General features: G+C 35.4%; 1 protein-coding gene across 1 annotated transcript; it reads left to right on the top strand.

Annotated features, from left to right (window-relative positions):
- Positions 1-14921: 14921 nt before the first annotated feature.
- LOC115442734 (probable maltase-glucoamylase 2) lies at positions 14922-18279 on the top strand. The gene is made up of 2 exons (XM_030167881.2): positions 14922-15416; positions 16085-18279. Exons 1-2 carry the CDS (start codon positions 15027-15029, stop codon positions 17117-17119), a joined length of 1425 nt encoding a protein of 474 aa, XP_030023741.2. The 5' UTR covers positions 14922-15026; the 3' UTR covers positions 17120-18279.
- The last annotated feature ends 2156 nt before the right edge of the window (positions 18280-20435 follow it).

The raw sequence follows: 20435 nt of genomic DNA, 5'->3' as shown, positions 1-20435 counted from the left end.
GATTTTAATAGATTGCATGTCACCTACCAACTAAAGTGGCGATGTATAAGTTTTGGTAAAACTTACGTATTATTACTAAGTAATAATAAATTATAATAATCTTCGAGATATCTAAGATAGAATTAGATTGGGATCAGGTTTTACCATAATTTTTTTTAGATTCCGACGATAAGTTTGGCGCAGTTGCGATGATCAAAATTAAGATAATCGCATTTGGAAAAGCTTGCGATATTGTATATATTAAGAATACAAACAGCAATCAGCGATTTGAATACCTATTTCTTGTCACACAGATATCAATTAATGTCCTATTATGTTTCACAAACATGGTACGAAATCAATCACATGAGATCTAAACCAAAAATATACATATAATAATAGAGTACGTTTTTCCTTCACCTCGGAGCGAGAATTGAACTTCCAGCTTTTTACAAGAAGACTCCTAGCACCACGTCTGTCAATATTGAACAATTTCAACAGTTTTTCTTTAAAACTGCAAACGATATTTCCAACGAACAATCCTATTCAAGAATCAGTAAATTCTCTACTTTCTACTAACAAAGGAAACACAACAATAACATGACAACTATTGTTATACCATCTATAAAGAGCCAAGATCCACTGAACTGTGTTCACGAACGAACAGACATCGCTACAATCTAATACAATGGTATTAGTTTTCCATGCATTGAAGTTTGGAATAAGTATATCCTAGTATATGTGCATAAAACTAACATTCTCAGTAATTTAATTATAGATTCCTTTTAAGGGATTAGATTACATTTGATTAGCGAAGACTTTTTATTAACACCCACACAATCGAAGTATATCTGAATGCGTGGTTAATTTTTTATTAAGTAAAGAAATAGCGAAATAAGTAATGATTTTGGGCCTCAGGTTATTTTTGAAAACAATTAAATGCAGGGCTTATTATATATTCTGAATGATGTCCAGCTCAGGTAATAGCCATCTGGTCTATTAGCTTGTACACAAGTTTCTTAAATAAAGTCACAGTCAATACCATTTAGCTATTTTATAATAGTACTAGCGACCTACCCCAGCTTTGCTCGGGTACCGCTAATTATAATCAATAGCCAAATGGCTTTTAGCGTTCCGATTACTACCAAACATCGGTCTCTCCCGTTGATCTAATCTGCAGATTACCGGAAACTTTCATTGAAATCCCTCCAACTTTCGAGTTCATAAAGAACATATACACGCATTTATTTCTCAATGCATAGATTTGGCAAAAATAATCCTTTCTTGAATCACTTAAAATAATCAGACGCTTCAAAAACCATAAATTCTCCACGTGCTTAATAAACAAGATCCTAAACTTCGGCCAACAATGCATAAGTTGGGAGTTCCGGCGCCAATCAAGCGCTATTCTAATTCTAATACGGTTCGTCGGAGCGTCACAGGGCAAGTTCCACAGCAGGTGGCGCTTAGTTTGTGCATAACCAGCTCCTGTTACTGTTAGACGGTTTAGTTTCTCGATATTTCGTGTCTTAGATGTAAAACAGATGCCTAGACTAAGTAACATTGTAGCCAGTGTAACTACTAGACATGACCAGTGGCGCAGTGGAATACCAAACAATACTTTCTAATTCAAGGTGTTGGATGGTGTTTCTACTGTTTTAAGCCGTCGTATCGTTTACCATCAGGCAAACGGCAAGCTCGTCTCGTCACTCAAAGCAATACAAAAATAAAAAAGGTCTGTATATTCAGGTAAAGTGATGAAAAGACTGAGAGTTAACAAACAATACAGAAAATTTATTTGCACATCATGACAGAAATAAAATATTAAATGAATAAAAAACAAATCACACAAGTAAAATAACAATATATAGTACAAAATGCGAGTGTATGACGTATGGTACGTGTGCAAAATGGGTGTATCCAACACGATTGTGAAACGATGTATTTAAACGCAGTGTGATCAGACAGCCGATACGGCACATCCAGGAATTAAGACTTCTGTAAGAAACCTTAAATTAACAGTAAATTATGAAATTTGGTACTTAATGACTCCGAAATTGTTAGTTTGGGCATTATTAAAGTTGAAGATTCATCTGAAGGTAATTTACCCCTTACACTCGCCATTGCGTCTCCTAAAATGAAAACGCATTTATTTCACTGAATAGGATCATATTGTGCATAATATCTGCCTACAATAATAACTAAACACACATATTTATGTCGAAGGTATTAGGTGAAGACATTTACTGCACTCATATAACTAAAATATTATATCCCTTTCATGATATGATAGGAGAAGTGGCAATCGTCACATTAGACAGAAATATTTATCCCAACTCAGATGTATTTTTTAAGCAACAAACAAATTATATTAAACCCGACCTGGCATCGAACCCAGATCCTCATGATTCCCGCCAAGTAAGCTGCTACCGGATATAAAAATCGCATAATATTTCCTTTCAATCTGATCACCCATCTGATCATAACTATCACCGAGCCAAACGATGATCATTAGAGATAATGCGCCGCTTTGATGCGTTATCGATGATCTGATCTATCTGAAGTTAGTACATGTCTTCATCAAAGGGTGGATAAAATATGGATGATTCCGAACAGAACCCTTGTGTTTGTGGTTACTTAGTTTGATACGATATTAAAAAGTATGATAACTTTGTCAACCCTATGTATTCTCTCCTTTACTAGTTACAAAAAAAAACCTTTTTCTAGTCACGAATTTGTTATTTTTGATTTACAACATTTTTCCAAATTTATATTAAAATTTTGATCTCGGGTTTACCCGTGTGAAACAGTATTCAGGGATAAAAGTCCCACTATATATTTTCCAAGAATAGAAAGTAGCTTATGTCCTTCCCAGGGTCTCAAACTATCTCCATAGCATATTCATCCAAATCCGTTGGGTAGTTGTCGAGTTTCTTGCATTCGGACAACCAAACAGATGCAGCGGCGGACGTTATTTTATAACATATTTTTTAGAACTTTTTAAGAGGAACAATTCCGTACATGATTCTTGCCTAACTTTAATGGTTTACGCAGTCCACGCAACGGTAGTTCTCAAAAGGAATAAATTTTCCCCGTTTTTACAATATTTTTATGTGTATTTTTTATGTATGTATGCTCCGCTCCTGCGTGATGCGTGCGTGATGTTATATAGCGTGATGATATATAACCTATAGCCTTCCTCGATAACTGGGGTATCGAAAACTAAAATAATTTTTCAATTCCAACTAATAGTTCTTAACATTAACGCGTTCGAACAAACAAACAAACTCTTCAGCCTTATATAACAGTATAGATAAGAAGTAAGTATTTTTCCATCATTTAATGAATAAGATTAATGTACTCACGTTACAAAAAACAATTTAATTATTATCTGACTCCTAGACAGCTAAATTAAATTGATTTTGTAATTATCTTTACAATCGTTACGCATTCACCACATGATACATCAGGAGTTTTTGGCAAGTTACAAAACATTATCGATATGATTTTATCACAATGATTATATTCATTAATTATTGCGTGTGACGAACTATTCTTTGGTGTATTGTTTTATATAAAAATAGTTGAATAATATTTAACCTTTTTTTATATTTTATCGACTTGATAAGCTTACCTCTATCTCATCGGAACGAAAGTAAGTTAAACGTACCTATTGGAATTGCACTAGGTGCACCTCTGCCGGCCCCTTTCAGGACACAAGCGTAAAGTTATGAATGTGCTGATATAGACTATGAACTAGTCATCTCTTGGTCACATAAACTCAAAATTTCTTCTGTCAAAAATTCTTTTGTCAAAATCACCAAGAAAGGGAGTAAAGGCAGATGAAAAAAAACACGTAGTATGACATAGTACTACCCTATCAAGTAACGTTGAAACGAATATATCTATTTACTGGTGGTAGGTTTCTCATATGTGAGAGTTTGCCTGGGTAGGTACCAATAAAATGTTTATTTCTGCCGCCAAGCAGCAGCGTGTAGACACTATTATAATCCGGTTTTAAGAGCATTGTAGCCAATGTAACTACTGGCCATAATAAGGTTGAACATCTCATGTCTAAGGATGGCGAGCGCAGTGGAATATCAAACAATACTCTGTAATTCAAGGTGTTGGTAAACGGCAAGCTCTTATCGTCATTAAAAGCAATAAATATATAAACATATGATACGTATTGCCCGCGACCTCGCCCGCGAATAAAGCCTATCCCACTAGAAAAGTCCTCAAAAAAAAGGATGACGTCAGCGCGATCTATTTAATAATTTGTTTTCATGGGGGCAAATTACCGGTATGAATACCATCCTATATGTTAATCCAAGTTATGGTCTACCCGTGTTCCTATGTTCATCCAAATCTGTTAAGTTGCATCTACGTTTACTTCTAACAAACATACACAATACAAATATTTTCACAAACACGCATTTATAATATTTCTGAAATAAAATGTATTTAATATTTTTTATGTTTACGTTAATGTTAGACATTTAAATTAAACAATTTTTCGGAACCTCAGTCTTCGAAACGTCGAAAAAGAAAACTAAAATAATTAAAACCGCGATAAAATCCGAAAAATACTTTAATAATTTTAAAATGTATTTTTTATGTATTTTATATAAATTTACGGACAAAGTTATTAGCTCCTAAATATTAAATAAATACGGTCGCTTTTTAAAATATCAGATCACAATCTGATCTGATGCATAATATAAGATCAGATCGTACGTTAAAAATCTAATCTTCGATACGATTCTGTAATAATGTGTTAATATTATCTGCGCAATTAATCTTGATAATATTTTCTTTTGGTAATGAAAATATTACGTTGGGATTAGACATTGACACGGTGGAAATGATATTATGTAATCCTAATTATATACTTCTTATAATACGTCTTATTTTGGTAAGATACACAGTCACACCTTTAATTCCTGAAGGGGTAGACAGAGGCGCAACTATTGCACCCACTTTTCACCGTATTTATTCCGTCCCGTGATGTGATAGGAATCTATTGCCATATTGGGCACAAATTCAATATCTCTGCCCGACCCGGGGATCGGTAACACATATTTAATTATACATCTTTAATTACATCCATCTTTCTGAGGTTGTGCACAGGATTTAACTTTAGATTGCGTATGTATAGACCTTTGCAGGTATTAGAATAGATTTCATCCTTCAATTAACTGCTAAATGCAGACCAAAACTAAGTTTTAATCTCCTGGCCTGTCTATTTTATGGTCGCTGTGGCGAGCCAAGCCACAAAACTATAGGAAAAGAAAAAGTTGTCACTGCAAAACCGCAGTTCCGAATCCTGCACTGTGAGGAAATTTTATGTATTTTTTTATTATTAGTTTACCGGATAATGCGATTACCTTTAAATTAAGCATTTTCGGTTCTTCCACTTAGGAACACTACGTACGCCACATACGTACGTACGTACGTAACACACACTAAAGTACGCCAATTACGAAGTACACATTACTGTACTAATTAATTTGCAACGATTATATTATAATTGACGCATATTTACCATACATATCGCGTTCGGGGATCACAAGGTCGGCATAATTGTGTCGACTGCCCAGGAGTAATCATTTCTCGTCAGTCGACTTTCTATTAGGTCCAACTTTACTTACCATGCGGTGCTGTGCGGTGTACTCTACGGTGCTGTGGGGCCTATTTGCCATGCCTAAATAATGAAAAAAAATTGCATTGAAACTATGTGAAGATTGCCAACCCGCTCTAGACCAGCGTAATAGACTAAGGTCTAAACCTTTATCTGTAGTAGAGGAAGGCCATGCCCAACAGGTCAGTATATAACAACGAGCTGGTATTTCTTACTAATCCTGCTTAGAGTTAATATAGAGGCGGTCAATCAAACTTGTCACACACGATAGTATATCGTTCTAAAAGATACAATCACTACTTATTAGAATCTAATTCCGTTCAACGCTACTGAATTAGCCTAGATAAAGAGAGATATATTTAGATAGTTTACTAATATCACATGATTAACATCGGTATAGAATAGTCCAGTAGCTATTTGAAATGGTGCATATTTTACAAATCATCGCAAGTTCTATGATCTGAATATACATATGTGTATCTTTTTAAGTCAGAAGATAGAAGAGTGAATAGAGGAAACCACCCAAAGGTTAAATGTAAGTCCAACGCCCATGGACATCCATATAGCCAAGGAGAAAATGGCGTATCTTGAAATCACAAGGTAAAAGAGTGAAGAGGGGAACTACCTAAGGGCTAGATGTAAGTCTAACGCGCATGGACATTAGCCAAGGAGAAACTGGCACTAGAGGAGACTTATCAAATCCCGGCTATTTCACTTGTCGGAAAAAACCAACCTACCCTGCAGCCTTTGTCATTTTCTATTTTGAAATCTATTTGATATTGATTCTTCCAATGATACATTTGAATAAAGTGCCTGCAACCATAGATTCTTTCCAAAGGTTTTATTAAAAATGACATAACAAGACAGGAAGTCGATTTTTTTTATCTCTGATCATGGTTTCGTGGCAAGAAACTCTTTCCAGGTAATAACAGAGGACTTCTCTAGTCATCTGTTAATGCGGCATGAATGTAAATATTTGATTACTGCTCTTCTTTTGTGAGAGTGCGGTCTTGGCGGGTTATAACATAGAAAGCCAGGTTCGAGCTAGCATATCAACCCTGCAACACCTATTTAAGCGTTGATTAGGACTCAAATATGACTTTATTGTAGTACTCAACTCAGACTCAGAAAAACTCTTGCCAAAAATGCTGTACACGCTAGGACTTTAATTAGATAGCTTAGATATTAAACCTATAACAATCTAATCTAACCTACACAATCTGAGGAATTAATAATGCGATATCAAGTCATTAATTAAACTTGTCCATAACCGTCCGTTGAGACAACGTCAATTCTATCTGCTCATTATTCAGTCTTTACAAAAAGAAATTTAATTTTAAAAAGTACCGATTTTTATGTGATATTGACAAGAACGCACGTACAAATAATTATTGTTGCATGCGCGATATTTAACGCTCGGAGCTCTCGGATTCCAATCCCGTATTGGGCAAAGTAATATTCAATTTGTCTGTTTATTACGAATCCGAAGTCTGAATTTTAACCCGATAGGGCGTCAAACTCGCCGACAACTACATCATGCCACGTAAAATTGGTGCACTAGTTGTGCCTCTGCCTACTTCTTCGAGGACGAAAGGCGTATGTATGTAGTACACTACTTTTCGTTATAAGTACAATATTAACCAAATGGAATGTCTACAAACAGGCAACATGGGATTGCGACGGCTAATTAATTTCGTAGGTATTTTTATGTCAGAATTCCACAATACGTAATAAGATTAGGTTTAATAAACCAATGTTGAAGTAATCATACTATACTTATATTATAAATGCGATAGTTTTTGATGATGTTTGCGTTTTATTCCAAGAACCACTGAACGAATTTGATAGAAATTTGGTAAATCAGTAGACCGTGTCATATATCGACATTTGATCTACTTTTCACCCGTCAAAGTACACAGTAGGACATTATTCGGAGAAGTTATTGTTATTGCAAGTGGAGCCGCGAACGAAACCTAGTATCAAATGATTAATATTTAATGAGATAAAGGCATTGCTAACCGTGACATCATCAGTTCTAAATCCTCAATACGTGTTAAGATAATAAGGCAAAAAGCCAATGGATTACATATCCCTAACATACAGAAGACTGTTGTAAAGTAATAGGTTTATTGTTGCGTTTTGCAGGAACAATTTGAAAGATTTAAGGAGGCCGAAAAATATTTCATTCTTCGTCATACTGGTTAACAACGCATGCGCTATTTTGCGGGTATCATGTTTTCTGATTAGGACTGACGTGTTTGCTTTTTTTATTTTATTTTACGTCCTATGTCCCCTAGATGGGGCAGAGGACATCCACAGTGACCTCCATCCCGCACTATCTTGAGCTGCATGCTTGATTTGGCACCAAGTCTTCCCAACTCTTTTCGCTTCGTCGATCACAGTGCCTCACCAGGTTTGTTTAGAACGGCCACCATTATGCTATTCTTTGGGATTCCACCATATTCTGTTTAGGAATATGGTCTACACCTTTTCAGAGTGTGTGGCCAATCCATTTCCCCTTGTGGTGCTTGATCTGGTAGTTGATCGGAGTTTCATGGCAGAATTCTTGTAATTGGTCGTTCGAGATTTTCTCAGGCCAGTGAATACCTAGAATTTAACGTTTCCTAAAAAACCTTTATCAAGACCTTTAGCAAGAACCCCACTATTCTTTTCTCTAGCCAGATAACTTAGCGATGAGATTTTAGGTAAACTAAAAATATTCATTTGTATTTAAATTTAAAGTTACTAACAACAAGTTGGCAAGACAGAAACAAATGTAAAACAAATTTTTACACAAGACGGGTTACAATTGAGTAAATTGTTAGAACCTCTTTGTAAACTTAGAAAAAAAAATGTACAATGTATGACAGCCTAATTTTAAATTACTTGTTTAACTTACTTTTCTACTACGCCTTCAACATTTCAACCATATATCAATTTAAACACAAGTCTCGCTACGTTTCTCTTCCTATAAAACCTAACATTAATATATATCTCTGGTACCCTTGGCGATAACGGTAGGGCACACCAAATAATCACAGGGACTACTGTGGTTGCTAAGCCGGGGGAACGCTTGTACACCGTTAGCATGGTACCCCTGGTGATAACGACAGTAGGTCTCCGAAAAAAAAACAAAACATAAATATCTATTAAAATATTTCAAGTCAATACCCACATTAATTTACTGCGCACTATAGTTACTCAAACAGGGGATATGTAATGACGTTTCAAAGAAACATAACTAAGCCACGTTTTATCGTATTAATAGATTACACTGCAACATGGTTGTTAGGCGATAAGATTTCAAACTAATATCTGTGGAATAATAACGATACCTGCTAACATAGACGCCCTGGCGACATAACACGAGGTAATGATGCGACATTCATTCGATTAATACAATCATTGATTCCTATTACTGTTTTGAAAAGTGAACTTATAGTGATTAACGGCGTTCAGGAAACATGGCAACGAAGAATTAATACTTTTATTTTTTATAATGATCAGAAATCAAAAATTTGAAATTAAAGAAGTACGTAGTGGTCGCCACTGAATTCAAAATGGGTTTCATTAATGATTATTGGACTTCAGAGGAATATAAAAAAGGTATGTAAACAATGCTATGTACCAGACATAAGATTTTTTTATTCTCACACGGTAAAGCGACCTCACAGCACCTGATGGTAAGTGGAGTGGGGTCCAATAGAATGTCGACTGACGAGAGATGATTACCCCTCGGCAGTCGACACAATTATGCCGACCTTGTGATCCCGGAACGCGATATATTGACGTGGGCCAATATGGCGAATTTTAATACCTTATGTACGGTGATCGCTATCCGGGCGGATATTAAATATATAAATTATATCCAGTAATAATTAAAACCGCGATAAAATCCGAAAAATTGTTTAATTTTATTGTCTAACATTTGCGTAAACATAAGAAATCATCATCCAGTAATCAATTTTTTTTTTTTAACTCGTTATAAAATAATGAATGATTATGGAAGTCAGTAGGATGATGACCTTTTTTTTTTTTTTTTTTTTTTTTTTTTGGTTTCGCGGAGAAAGTCCCTTATTACTACCGCCCAGCCTTCGTGGGGGGCGACTGAGCGGTTATGCTGGGGTAACCGTGCCTTACGGCCCGGCGTTGAGCCGCCCGGATTTGATGGTGACCTTCGGGCGACCGCCAGGCCGAGTCCCTAACCCTATATACAACTTAACCTATGCACGGCCTACCAGCTAAAACTCCGCGGTGGCCCTCTTCGGCGCATTAGGGACGGCCGCGGGCTTCCTCTGACGTTGGAGTGTCTAGTCTGCGACCGCAGCCGCCCCTGCGCGGTGCCGCCTTGCGGCCCGTCTCCCTATGGGGGGGGGCTCAGAAGCCCCCCACGCACCGAAGGACGCCCTCGGCGTCTACGGCAGTGTGAGGCCAACAGCACACTGCCGTCCATCTCGGGGGTCAACCGAAAGATGTGCAAAATAGCACAAAAATGCACTAGGGCGGACAGCCCCCTGCTGCCCGCCGACGACCCCCTTCGTGGCCCCTATTAGTCGCCTCTTACGACAGGCAGGGGATACCGTGGTGGAATTCTCCAAACGCCCCCATTCCACAGGGCGGAGGATGATGACCTGATGGTAGGCGCCACGCCTGAACGAAAATAGTAGCAACACTATAAAAGCATTCAATTAAATATCATTTCATGCGCCTGCACAGCTGTCTCCACTCGATTACCTTAAACAATCGACAATGAATTGACAGCATTTACCCATTCATCGGATTAAAAGGTTAACCGGTTTTCTTAATAACATTTTTATTTGGTTCAATACTTATGAGAACAATCCTTATACGAGGTAATGTTTAAATATTAGTGATTAATCCAAAGGAATAACAGAAGAGTAAATTATTTTATCCAAAAATCGACCTTATGTAAGAACTTGTTGTAAACAGGTTGACACTTATCCTCGAGTTTTTAACCTAATCCGTAATAACACGGGTAAGTCCTTATAAAGGTAACCTTTTGAATCCCAGGGCCCTTATTCTGTATGATAGTGTAAACGCGTAACGCGGCCGTGTCATGTTATCTTCGAGAAATGTGCGTGGAATGGTATTCTGTAAGCCAAATTTCTATAGTCCTAAACATGATGCGTTGTGTTACGTGCTTGTTACGCACTGTTAAAATAACGTGCGGGATAGAGAATAAGGCCCCTGTTTAAAACAATGGTCTTGAATTTTAATGTCTTCCTTAATTCTCAAATATTTTTTAATACATACACTGACTTACGGTATGTTTGTGCAATGATAAATGGCAAAAGCAATAATATCTATTTAGATAGATTTAACCTATATTTTTGCCAGCGACTCCGCCCGCGTGAAAAAGTTTTTCCGGAATAACTAATACATTGAAATAAAACATTTTTTTTGATGTTATCGCGGTTTTCTTTTATATTATAATTTTCTAAGACTTTGCAGCCTTCGAATGATCGGGAAAAAAATATAATATAAAGAAACACGATAAAATCTGAAAAATAGTTGTATTTCAATAAAGTAGTATAGATTTATGTAATAAAGTAAAGAAAATTAAAATGCCTAATTACTTTAATTAGCTATTTTATTGATTTGTAAGATTGCTCAATAAAATTATGTCGAGTCTGTGCTACTAGTGGGACCGAAAGCGCCTTATAATTCCTAATAACAATGCCGCAAATTAGTGTATGAGGAGAGAATCAGTAATCAGTAATAACTTAACTTTATTGCAACAAAAAGAACACAGAAATGATAACATTACGAAGTACATAAACAGTAATTGGCATATCTGAGTTTAAGCATTTCAATTATTGTTAGGGGTCCCCAAACTAGGCTATGCCTGTATCTTGGGATACCTATAATGAGAGTCAAAAACTCATGAGTAGCCGATACTGCAAATTACAGACAAATAAAAACAGTTATTCTAGAATAATAATAATAATAATAAACAAACTATCTACAAACCCTTGTATATAACAAAGAAGAAAAAGTAAAAAATAAGTATCTCTATACAAACTTGGCAAACATAGGTACTTGGATAATTATACAAATTCGGAATTTAAATGAATAAATAATAGAATAGTGGCTGTTATGTATATATTTTAGTACTTATTTCATAAAATATAATTTACTCGTTATATAAACAATGTTAATTATTATATAATACAAATTACTTTACTTACTTATGGGCCGAGAGGTAGCACGCCAACAGGTAACCGGTTCCGAGTTTCGTTTCGAAACCATGTAACGAAAATGTTATAAACACCGATAAATAAACCTTAGTCGCCTGGATCGGAATTTCTGAATCACAATCAGAATATAAGGTTAGCGAAAAATATATTTGTTTGCCTTTAGCGACACCTTTGGAGAAAATTCTCAACTTACATTTTATACGGGGAAAGAGGTGAATGCATTCCCTTCCCCAGATATCCCGTCCCAAATTTCCTCGAGGACCCTGCAGTTGCTAACCCTGGGGATTCCAGTATTCCATTCGCAGGTTTCCACTGGTGTTGAATGCGGGGTCCGATACAAAAAAAATTAACAAAGTTTAAGTAACGCAACGGCCTGAAATCTCTATCAAATCCAGAACGTAAATCAACATGTTCATTGGCGTGTACATAAGTGCATTAGTAGTATACATTCAAACTGAAAAACGAATGTTATCTATTCAGTTTAACGATGTATTCGAGAAGAATCGTTATCGTAAATCGCGCTGAACGATCGTCCACACCGACGTCGGCAACTGGTTTCCATTCAATATGTACATGCCACATCCACTCTTACGATACTTTTATGCGGTGCCGAATTATTGGATTGGTACTGGATAATTTACCTTTGTTCTCTTTTAACCGACTTCCAAAAAAATGAGGTTATCAATTCGACGTGTATTTTTGTATGTTTGTTACATCAGAACTCCGTCATTTGTTAACAAATTTAGAAAATTATTTCTTCATTTGAAAGAATATGCTTCCATATTGCTTCCGTAGAAATATTTTATAGAATCGGTTCAGAAGTTTGGGTTTTAAGCCGAAATAACTGGAATAAGTATGTCGTCAAAGTAAACGAAATTGCCATTTTTCTTTACTGTGAATTGCAGTGATGTTTTTGTGTTGGCTCATGTTGAGTTCATTTCCTATTTCATACTAAGCATCACACCCTATTCCTTTTCGAGTGCTGACGAATACGGTAAAGGATAGACTGTTTAGTACCCCCATCTTATCTCCCCTCCTGATGTTTCGTCCTCTCCCAATGGCCGTTATGACCTGAGGTTCGTAATCTGTTAGTGGTTTGCTCTCAGCACAGTAGCTTAATTTTCCAAGGGTTATGAGCGCCGAAATAGCTTACACAAAAGTCCAGTGTATAGGTCAGGCTAACAAACGTAAGACATGTGGGAAAAAAACAAGTCACCGAATTATATAGCGCACCTGAAGTAAAGGTATATATGGCGCACGAATTATATAAGCAGTCGGAAGAACATAAGGCACGGGAAATGTACTGGGGTAAGCGAACCGCTAAACGAAGAACGAAGCCAAGCTCTTCCTGAACTATGATACGTAAAGCGATATGAATTGAAACTCAGCAGTACATGGACTGTAGAAATATTAAATTCTCATAGGACAGATTTTCCCGCACCTGCCGGAGGTGCTGTCAGCGCTGCAGCTGTGCATGCCCAGCGGCCGCGTCAGTGTCGTCAAGTGGAGTGGGGTCCAATAAAATGTCGACTGATGAGAGATGATTGATTACCCCTCGGCAGTCGACACAATTATACCGGCCTGTATTAACCAGATATATACTTCCCGATCCTGGAACACGACACTCTTACGTGGGTCACTATGGCGGGTTTTAACACAGTACGGTTGTCGCCAAACGACCGGATATAAAATATATCTAGCCACCAGCAATCCCAAATCTTGGGTATATTTGTTTGCAACATGAATAAATTCACAGATGGCTCACAAATGAATGAAAAATTTAAAGCAATTGTTAAAATTAATACCTATTTTACTGTGTAAAATCGCTTTAAACTGTAACTATTATGGTGTTATATATTTATAAATAAAGAAAAAAACTTCCGAAAGAATACAATGTCAATAATAAAGATGTATATAATTAAATTCTTAATGATATAATAGATCACTACAAGAATCCTATACTAGAGATAAATACGATAAAACGGGCATGTCTCCAATACGTGAGAACTGGAAGCCACGATAATTTTAATCTCATTAATCGTTGTATAACGATTGCAATTGTGGTCTCTCTTGTAACGGCCAAAACATTTATAGGGACCAGCGTAAAAGAGCATATAGCTGACGTGAAACATCGACGCTCTACGAAGTCTGCAGTCGCTGAACACTCTGAAAGAGGCTCCAATCATTATTTGCGACTAGACAAGCCACAAATCCTTGCTAAAGTACGCCGATTCCTGCCTAGGATGATTGGCGAGGCTATTGAAATTTTAAAAAATCCGAATTTCAATAGAGAAGATAGTTAAAAGCTTACATAAGCCTGGGATCCAGTTCTACGTTTAATTAACCCAAAAGACCGGCTGACTTGACAACCAACAGCTAAAATTTAAAAAAATATATAATATTATTGTATAGTGTAAATAAAATAAAAAAATATATAATTGTAAAATGTAGGTAGATATTGTAACTTTGTCTTTTCGAATGTCCAACACCTCAGTCCGCCCTGTGACCACGAAGGCTGCAAAGTCTTCGAAACGTCAGGAGAAAATTATACTATAAAAACCGCGATAAAATCCGTAAAATCGTTTTATTTTAACTTTTTACAAGGAAAGATAACGACTCCGATGTGACAATCCATACCGCATTTAGAGAGTTTATTGATTCTCGTCCCCATGTTTTTTTTTTTGTAAAGGAATCAATGAACTCCCTACGATATGGCAAAAGTGAAAAAGAATAACAATGGTGGAGTTAGATTAATTAATTATATTTAACAAAAAGAACGACTTAGTATTCCCTCACAAAACGCCAATTTTATATTATGTAAGACCCCAATAATTACAAATGATTCTTTTGGGTATTTTTTAACCTTTAAAAATATTATATTTTATCAAATGTTAGGATAATGCACGAAATTGTATTAAGACTTAACCGTTCGAATTCTTCTATGATATTAGAGGAATCCCTAAATCCTTGTAAACTGTTTTTAATTTTGGAGCACCGGCTTCAAAAACATAAAAAATATTCTTATTGGCGGAAACATTTTTATCGTAAATACTACGCTTAGCGCAGTCATGTTTTTATCATAATTATTATATTAACGTAACAACCAAAACTAAGATATTGATGTGTTCAGATTAATTCTTTTCAAAATTGATAGAGTATTCAACAAGCACACAAAAAGTGTATAAAAAATGTTTAAGAGAATTTTAATTGTGTTCTTTTTGTGTTCCGTTTATAAAACATGTGTCGGTTTTAAGTTGAAATTTAATGAATACAGTGATCAAAGTGTATGTAATACTTTACGTGTGAATGAAACAAAAAACACTGATAATAATAAATACAGTGACAATAGTGCTCAAAATGAAGAATATGTTTCTTGCGCTATAACAGAAGAATTTCCTTTGACTAATGGGATTATACAAGCGTCTATAGATGTAAAAAAATCACAGAATGTTGAATTATCGTTAATGGTTTTTAAAGAAAATATCATCATCGGAAATGAAACCAAAACCTTTGCTTATGAAGTAGGTGTTATCCGACAACAGATAACAGTCCAGATATCAGCACATGGTCGTGGATACGTAAGTAAAATAACATGATAATAATTATAATTTTAGATAACATTTATAAATGAAACTTGGTATAAAATTTTATTTAATTTCAAATTACCTTTTTGTTCTGTCATCGTCTGTACCACCATTTGACTTTGACCGTATTATAACCATTACATTCGGCATTGCTCATATCATCTCTACCAATGCATTACAACAATCTTCGATCATATTTACCTAAGTATTCTGACACTTTAGCTTTGTTATTTCTCGCTATAAAGAGAAAAATCTGATAATAATTGACTTGTAATTGACTTGTACAACAATTATCTCCATTTGTCACTAGACTATGGCAAAATACAACATTTCTAATCTATAAAACTTAACAATTTTATTCTTATATGAATTAGTCCAATCAACGATAATAACCTTATACAAATAATAAAATTTTACTATTTGGAATATTTTAATGTTCAATACTTCGAAATAATAAACGAAATTGCATATGCCGGTAACCATATTGTTTATAACAGTATTTATTTAACTTTATCATATTACCCATCCATCAAACCATATAATTTTAAGAGGCTGACTGCCTTTTTTGTATCGTAGATCATTATCACTGATTATATAATGTTTTTCTGATATAAGCGTCAGTTAGCGCGGCAGAAATTAACAGAATTTTTTTTTCGTTACAGGCTATTATTTTGGGGCGAGCTAAAAAAAGATCTTCGGTAGCTGTCCAGTCAATCTCTTTCTCCCCGTTTTCTCAAACTGAGCAATTAGACATATCGTCTTATAATGAACCATTAGCCATAAAACACGTTTTAGCAAATAATGAAATTAAAAACAATGCTCTACAATTCCCTATCGAGACGGATGTATCGCCTTTGGAGAATACTATCGGTATACCAGCACTTAGTGAAATTAATACATCAAATACGAGGCTAGAACCAGCGACGACTATAGTCACTGTTCCTTTTCCATCTGTCGGTGGGCAACCAACAACAACAAGTACAACACCTTTAGTAACAGTTCCATTCCCTACTGTCGGCGAGCTACCAACAACAAAAAGTAAAACACCTTCAGTAACAGTTCCTTTCCCTACTGTCGGTGAGCTACCAACAACAACAAGTGCAACACCATCAGTAACAGTTCCATTCCCTACTGTCGGTGAGCTACAAACAACAACAAGTACAACTCCTTTAGTAACAGTTCCACTCCCTACTGTTGGTGAACTACCAACAACAACAAGTACAACACCTGTAGTAACAATTCCATTCCCTACTGTTGGTGAACTACCAACAATAACAAGTACAACACCTTTAGTAACAGTCCCATTCCCTACTGTTGTTGAACTACAGACAACAACAAGTACAACTCCTTTAGTAACAATTCCGTTCCCTACAATCGGAGAGCTCGATTTCCCAAGTACAACTGTTGAACCATCTACATCCGATGTAACTACGGAAGAAACTGTATGGGATGGTGTCATCACTGTACCATTTCCAACAGTTAGTGAAATTGTTGTTACAACGGAACCACCAGGAGTTGAAACAACTGAAACCGTTGAAGAAACGACGCCTGTTGATTCAGAAGATGTCGGTGCATTAGAATCGTTCGTTCTATTCTTGATATTAAGAACGATCGCAGCGACATTAGTAATAGTGGGTTTAGCGTGTTGGTGGTTTTTTGCTTATGGAAAAGCGCTTTTATGCAAGAGAACTGTGTAATAAGGCGGAACTTTCCAAATATTAAAATGTTTTCCTAGCAGGAACGGACTAAAGGCATGTAAATATGAGTGATCAAAACCATAAATAGATCATCTTTTAATTGGTTGTAAGTTTAATATAATAATTTATGTTTGTTGACCCTTTGTCAACTTACAAACATTTAAAATTTTGTATTCATACATTTTGTTAATGCAGTATATTTAATTTTATGATTAAATCCGATATATTAATGTTACTAAATTACTAAAACGTGTTTATTAGTATTTCATCGTACAATGAGTTACATTTTAAGTCATAGAAATTAAGACAAATTATGCAGGCTCATTTTGACATTGCGATATCAAATTAAACCACATAATCGTCTTCATCTCTGCTAACATTGTGCCACAAATCCCAGTTTTAATTTTCTGATCATTCTGAACTTTTGTACGATATCATCAATATGGGGTGTGCGTGAATGTATTTCTGACTGATAGTAGGACATTGCCGCTTTCTCTTAGTAGCAGCATGAGGTCATGTACAATTAAAATTACTTTTTATTAATATTTACTTTGTTCGAATCCAACACTCTTTTATTTTACATTTACGGTTCGAGTAACTTATTGTAAAGAGTGATTTTCAAAAAAATAATTGGGTGGTTTCATTTAGTAATGCAATATGAAAATGATTGTATACTTAAGAATTATTGATATTATAATTTATTTGATATTATTTTAATATAGTATAGCAGCTGTGCATGCGTGATAGTCCGTTCCGAATGAATTGATGAATTATGCGGCTTCTTATAAATCATATAATTGTCGGATTTGTAGCTTCAAAAGTTACTTCATATAAAATTATTTATGCTATAGCCAAACTACCGTCTAATGTCATTGATTATCGCATTAATCGAGTATTTAAATATTTCGATGAATGAACGATTAAGATTAATATTTCTATAAGATTGTAAAATAAATTATTTGTTTGCATTTGTAAATAACGCAGTTATTTCACATTATGCGATTAACATTTTTTTTTTTATTTAACGCAGTATTTTTAATATTTATTTTTAAAGTTTTTTGTGTGTAGTGTGGCCTTGTTTTTACAGAATTTACTTATATTTACTTTAAAACTTGTGATTTTATATAAAAATACGGGGGTATGTAGTTATTTAAGATTATAATTTAAGGAAGATCTGTTATGTAATGTTTTAATTCATACAATAAATAATTTATGTTTTATTTCGTATTTTTATACAAAGTTATTATATTGGCTTGTAGTTTTGTGTCCTGTTATGTGCCTATTACCAATCCATGAAGATAAAATCAAATTTTGGATTATAACCCTATAATCCAAAAGTAAAATCATTAGTAAATATAAAAAATATCTTATATATTATGCTTTTAATTAAGCTGACTCCAAGTTTATTCATATATATTAGAAGACGAGAAGATAGCTCGGCTGATAGTAACCGTTTAGTAAGTTCAACCCTCAGCAGTAATTTACTGGTGGTAGGATATATTATATATCCGCACAGATACCGATTACCGCACACTATGATTTAAAACCCGCCACAGTGGCTCACGTAAGTTTGTCTCGTTCCGAGGCCAGCCTGTATATGTTCAGTCCCAACAGGCCGGCATACTCTCCGAGGCAATTCTTGTGCGCTGGGTCTTCATACGAATGCACGCCCATGCACGGGGGAACATTAGGCCGCGACTCTAGGCACATAGTGTAATGTGTATGCCTCTCGGTTGCCAAATACACATTGAGGCCTATAAGGGTTCGCGAACATCTCCCCTCCCTCTCCCTTCCAACCATCCTAACGAACTCCTACTCCTTCCTCTTCTCTTCCTTCCCTCTATCCCCTCCCTTCTTCCTCCCGGGTCCCGTGACCGAATAGCTGCGGGCTGCCAGCGTACCGTCCGCTGGCACCCTCAGTGATAGCGGTAGGACCCACCGAATCATCATTGGAACTGCCGTGGTTGCTAAGCCGTGGGAGCGCTTGTACACCGTAAGCAGGGTACCTGCGGTGATAACCGCGGCAATTTCCAAAAAAAAACAGGCCGGTATAATTCTATTTTTCTTCGTCACAGGGAGAACCTTCATAGCCATGAAGGCTGCAGTATTCGAAAGGTCGGAATAAATAAATAATATAAAAACAGCGATACAATTAAAAAAATGTTTTATTTCTAACATTCCCGTAAACATAAGAAATCAAGATGGTTTCCAGTATTACTACAGCAGTAGAGCGTATCAATCTATTTGAACCGTACCCACTAACAATCAGGTGCAATGTACTTTGCTGAGCCCGTATTAAAACAAAACTTACATTTAGCAATGACAGCTTGATTTGTGAAAATGTTAACCCTCTGCCGCGCATATATTGAACATTGATAAAGTCTCGCTTGTTCAAAGCCAAAATTTACTCAATGTTTATAAAATATATATTACATTTTTATTACTTGAAGTAGTGTTTTTTACTTTTAGGTGAGAACTAAATTTTGCCGTCGATCCACCACACTCATAAAATATTTATATTACCCAGATTCTGGTTTAGATTCTAGGTCTAATTCAGGGTTGTTATAATATTTCACTCATGTGATAATATAACTATGAATAAATTCTCCCAGAAATGTTTAAAATAAGCAAGATTTAAAAGAGTACAAATAAAATAATATTTTCAAAATTTCATTATAATGTCTAAAATAAGCAAGGACTAGTAATATTAGAATAAAAGAATAATAGCAAAATTTCAATTGTAACCATTGCACGAAGAAAATACAATATATTTTAGGCGCTTTATAATACCAAGAAAACACTGGCATATCAAATAGGTGTCGATGTAAAACTCAAATGATTTAAATACAAACATTCTTGATACTAATAATTGGCGTTTGTGTAACTCGAAGATTCTCGGAATTAATTCATTATTTTCTACGTAAACTGAAACTTCCGTAAAACGTAACTAATAAAGGGCTAAAAGGGATAGAGTTACGTATCAAATAGCGGAACGCCCCGTCCGTCCGTCCGTCACCCCAATTGTGAAAACCTCAGTTCGAAACAATTATTCATTAAAAATTGTTTGTGAAAATATACGTAAAAACTTGTAAACTCATTTGAAAAATAAAATAAAATAGTGGGCGAAATGACCGTGTATCGAAACAATAAACCACTTAGCATATACACCTTGTATTTTTTATATACTTTACTTCTTCTGGCACCACCTCTAATATTAAGAGGGTAAAAACTTAAGTCCACTACGCTAGCGTAGTGTAATGTCGGTTGACTCTCGGCAGACTTCATATTCCTACGATAAGATTATGTAGAATTGTTA

This window comes from Manduca sexta, chromosome 8 (genome assembly GCF_014839805.1).
Source record: "Manduca sexta isolate Smith_Timp_Sample1 chromosome 8, JHU_Msex_v1.0, whole genome shotgun sequence".
In the NCBI taxonomy this organism is placed as follows: Eukaryota; Metazoa; Arthropoda; class Insecta; order Lepidoptera; family Sphingidae; genus Manduca; species Manduca sexta.
The sequence above is the reverse complement of the archived record's forward strand: the minus strand, read 5'-3'. Positions and strand labels throughout refer to the sequence as shown.